Source organism: Cynara cardunculus, unplaced genomic scaffold (genome assembly GCF_001531365.2).
Source record: "Cynara cardunculus var. scolymus isolate 2C unplaced genomic scaffold, CcrdV1 Un_Scaffold_4145, whole genome shotgun sequence".
NCBI lineage: Eukaryota > Viridiplantae > Streptophyta > Magnoliopsida > Asterales > Asteraceae > Cynara > Cynara cardunculus.
Window position 1 is genome coordinate 21,443 of NW_020201767.1, and position 4,775 is coordinate 26,217.

Sequence of the window (4,775 nt, forward strand, 5' to 3'; positions counted from 1 at the left end):
CAAACGTTAGYCCAACAACGACATGACGATAGAAAGTCTGAAGATGATAAAAGTAAAGGTAAGGAGAAAGAAAGGGCTGACACCTCAAAACCCAAAACCGACCGAGTCTCTTTTAAAACCTTTCGTGGTAGCGGTGCTACTGAGTTCTTTGGGAAGATTTTGATCCGTTGGAGGCACTTGAATGGATATTGAATACTGAGAAGGTCTTTCATATCACCCGAGTGCTATGTGATGATAAAGTGAATTATGCCACGGCCATGTTCCAAAGTAGGGCCTTGATATGGTGGAATGCTACTTTTGCAGCTTAAGGTGAAACTGAAAAAAAGGTATGCCTTGGGAGTCTTTCAAAACTCGTTTTAACAAGCATTATTGTCCAATTGATCTACAAAAACGATTGGAGAAGGAGTTTCTTGATCTTAATCAAGGAAAGATGTCAGTGGTGGACTACGAGACCGAGTTCAATCATAAAGCACAGTTTGCCACACGTTTCTTGACTACAGAACAGGAACGTGTAGACCACTTTATAGACGGATTGCGATCTGAGATTCGAGATGTCATCGCCAATCGTGATATTTCAGAGTTTGAGAAAGCGGTGGAATCGGCACGACGGCACGAACACGATTTGACCCGCTCGGATCGTAATCCAGCTCCGCCAGCCAAGCGACCTCAGACTGAAGGTGCGATATCTGCACCAACATAGCAATTTTCAAGGAATTTCAATCCGAGATACGCTCAATCCCAAGCTAGATCGCGACCTCAATCTTGGTCCCAGGCTTATAGCCTTTACTTCAAATGCTCCTCCACCCTGTTCTGTTTGCGGTAAGGCTCATCGGGGCCGATGCAACACTGTTCGCCCTGAAGTTAGATGTCATGGTTGTGGCGAAGTTGGACACGTGAAACCAAACTGCCCGAGGAGGGATATGACATGCTACTCAAGTGGTGCTATAGGCCATCGTCAAAGAGAATGCCCTCGATCTAAACCTGAGAAAAGTAAGGCTTTTGTTCGCCGACCTTCTACTAGTGGTGTTGCTCATCAAAAGGAGGTACCGCGCGTCCAGGCCAGAGCTTTTCAAATCACTGCTGAGGAAGCTCGAGATAAACCGGATGTGGTTATGGGTATATTTCTCGTTAATTCTCATCCCGCTCGTATCTTATTTGATTCTAGTGCTACTAATTCATTCGTTTCTCATACGTTTGCTCGATGTTTAAACTTTGTGCCATATGTGCTTGCTAAATCTTTTTACGTTGACACTGCTGATGGCACATCTATGCTAGCTGATAAAGTTTACAAAGATTGTGTGTTAGCTTTGATATAATTATTGGTATGGATTGGTTGGCTAAGAATCGGGCTGATATTTTGTGTTTTCAATGAATAATCTGTATACCGAACGATGTCGACTATTTATATGTTTACGGTGAAAAGCGTAAAGAGGACGTAAAGTTGATTTCTACGCTTAAAGGTCGAAGACACCTATCTAAAGGTTGTTCTTCCTATTTAGCCTATATTTTTGATGCGTCGAAAGAGGTAAAGAAAATGGTTAGTGACGTATTTCCCGAGGACTTATCCGGTTTACCTCCTGATAGACAAGTTAAATTTTGAATTGACTTAATTCCTAGTGCAACGCCGATTGCTAGGACGCCATATCGTCTGGCTCCGGCTGAAATGAAAGAAATGAAGAATCAACTGTAAGAACTTCTCGATAAAGGTTTTATCCGACCGAGCACTTCTCCTTGGGGTGCTCTAGTACTATTTGTCAAGAATAAAGACGGTTCAATGCGTATGTGCATCGATTACCGTGAGTTAAACAAAGTAACGATCAAGAACAAATATCCACTTCCGCGTATCGATGATTTGTTCGACCAATTGCAAGGTGCGAGTTACTTCTCTAAAATTGATTTACGGTTGGGTTATCATCAACTGAGAGTTCGTGAAGAAGATGAATCAAAAAACGGCTTTCCGTACACGTTATGGCCACTATGAATTTTTAGTTATAACATTCGGTTTAACTAATGCACCTGCAGCGTTCATGGATATGATGAATCGTGTGTGCCGGCCAATGTTGTGCTCGTGTTTATAGACGATATTCTTGTATATTCCAAATCTGAAGCGGATCACGTGAATCATTTGTGTGAAACACTTCGACAAGAGCGTCTATATGCTAAATTTTCGAAATGTGAATTTTGGCTACATCAGGTGCAATTCCTAGGTCATACGATTTCTTGTGACGGTGCGTCGGTTGACCCGTCCAAAGTTGAAGTTGAAGAGTTGGGAGCAACCTAAGAATGCATCTGAGATTCGTAGTTTTCTTGGACTCATGGGTTATTATAGACGATTCATACGAGATTTCTCTAAAATTTCTGTGCCTTTAACTTCGTTGACCCAGAAAGATGTCAAGTTCGAATGGGGTGAAGTTCAAGAGAATGCTTTTCTGGTGTTAAAGCTTTGTTTGTCAAATGCTCCTGTTCTAGCTTTACTAGAAGGTAGTGACGACCTGGTAGTTTACAGCGATGCTTCTAAACTGGGTCTCGGTTGTGTTCTTATGCAGCGAGGCAATGTAATTGCATACGCCTTGAGACAGTTGAAAGATTATGAAAAGAACTATCCAACTCATGATCTTGAGTTGGCAGCGGTCGTTTTTGCACTAAAATTATGGCGTCATTACTTATATGGTACCAAATGTCAACTATTCACAGATCATAAGAGTTTGAAGTATATATTCACTCAACAGACTTTGAACATGAGGCAACAATGAGCTATGGAACTGATTAAAGACTATGAATGTGAAATTCTCTATCATCCATGTAAAGCTAATGTTGTTGCATATGCTTTAAGCCGGAAGACTTATGCAAACTCCATGTGTTATGCTATTACACATACGTCCGTGACATCCACACTAGTTGACAACATACGGAAATGGCAAGTAGAGGCTTTGAAGCCTGATCGTGTGAAACAAGAGCGTATAGTTGGTTATGTTTCGTATCTGACAGATGATAGTCGAGGACTTAAAGTCTTCAGGAATGTGTTTGGATTCCAAAACTCGGTGGTATTCGGGAATTGGTATTATCTTAAGCACATAAGTCGCGGATGTCCGTGCATCCGGGCAGTACAAAGATGTATTACGATTTGAGATATGAATATTGGTGGCCGGGAATGAAGCGTGATATCGGCCGATATGTGGAACAATGTGTTACGTGTTCGCAGGTTAAAGCTGAACACCAAAAACCTTATGGTAGACTTCAACCTCTCGATATACCGGTGTGGAAATGGGAGGAACTTACAATGGATTTCGTTACAAAGCTACCGAAGACGTCTTGTCTGCACAACAGCATCTGGGTTGTCGTGAAACGTTTAACCAAAAGTGCTCACTTACTGCCTGTTCGAGAGTCGTAGTCTATGGATAAATGGGCACAAATTTATATCGACGAGATTATTGCATGACATGGTGTTCCTCTGAAGGTAATTTCTGATCGAGATTCACGATTTACTTCAAAATTTTGGCCCACTTTACAATGAGAACTAGGGACACGCGTGGCATTGAGCACAACCTATCATCCCCAAACTGATGGCCAGTCCGAACGCATGATACAGACGTTAGAAGATATGTTGCATGCGTGTATCCTTGAGTTTGGTGGTAGTTGGGATATGCATCTACCATTGGTTGAATTTGCATACAACAACAGTTATGACTCGACTATCTGTATGACGCCTTTTGATGCTTTATATGGTCGTAAATGTCGAACTCCACTGTGTTGGCATGAGACGGGTGAGAAAGTGCTTGCTGGACCCGAAATGATTCAAATTACGCATGATAAGATTCAAGTTATTCTAGAAAGGATGAAAGCCGCTCAGGACAGACAGAAGTCATACGCCGATAATCGTCGACGACCAATTGAATTCACCGTGGGCGACATGGTTATGTTGAAGGTTTCCCCTTGGAAGGGTATTCTATGATTTCGTAAGCAAGGTAAGCTTAGTCCACGTTTCATTGGACCATTCAAAATCATTGAACGTATTGGCAAACAAGCATATCGACTTGAACTTCCAGAAGAGCTGTCTGGTATTCACGATGTATTTCATGTTGGATATCTTCGAAAGTGTTTGGGTAAGTATGATGAAACAATTCCCTTAGCTGAGGTGAATATTGACGAACGACTGAGATATATCGAGGAACCAGAAGAAATTCTAAACGAAAGAACGGCAAATCTTCGAAACAAGACAATCAATTTGGTATTAGTGAAATGGAAGCATCATCGTGGTCCGAGTTGCACGTGGTAGAACAAAGAACAAATGCTTGCCAAATATCCCGAGCTATTCGAGAAATGAAGATACCGAGGACAGAATCATCAAAAGGATGAGGTAATTGTAACATACACTTTCGCAAATACGTTGCAATTATCCCCTTTATACGTGTTTATGTGATCAAAATATAAAATTTGGACGCAAACCCGAATGCGATGTAGTATATATGAAATAGTCGGAATCATCGTACGAGGCCCGGGGTAAAACAATTGGAGAGAAACGGGTCAAAAACATCAATATCTACGTTACAGATACATAAAAACTGACTTTTATTGGAATATATTTTTGAGATATTTCTATTGTAAGTTGTAGATTATCTCTTTACAAACGCGTGAGCGAAAACCACGTCAAAAACGGAGGTCCGAGCGAAAAATTATGCGATTTTTAGTGATTAGTGGTCAAACCGAGTTTTCAGCCGAGTCAACTCAGTCCCAACTCGTAAAAGTCGGTTATACATGTTATTTACCTTCTTTTT

The 4,775-nt window shown here is 41.3% G+C and overlaps 1 protein-coding gene across 1 annotated transcript; it reads left to right on the forward strand.

Annotated features, from left to right (window-relative positions):
* Nucleotides 1–328: 328 nt before the first annotated feature.
* Nucleotides 329–3,391, forward strand: LOC112503929. Its single transcript, XM_025107899.1, has 6 exons — nt 329–677; nt 781–1,300; nt 1,618–1,686; nt 2,023–2,116; nt 2,208–2,555; nt 3,203–3,391. The coding sequence occupies exons 1-6, from the start codon at nt 329–331 to the stop codon at nt 3,389–3,391; spliced, it is 1,569 nt and encodes a 522-aa protein (XP_024963667.1).
* The last annotated feature ends 1,384 nt before the right edge of the window (nt 3,392–4,775 follow it).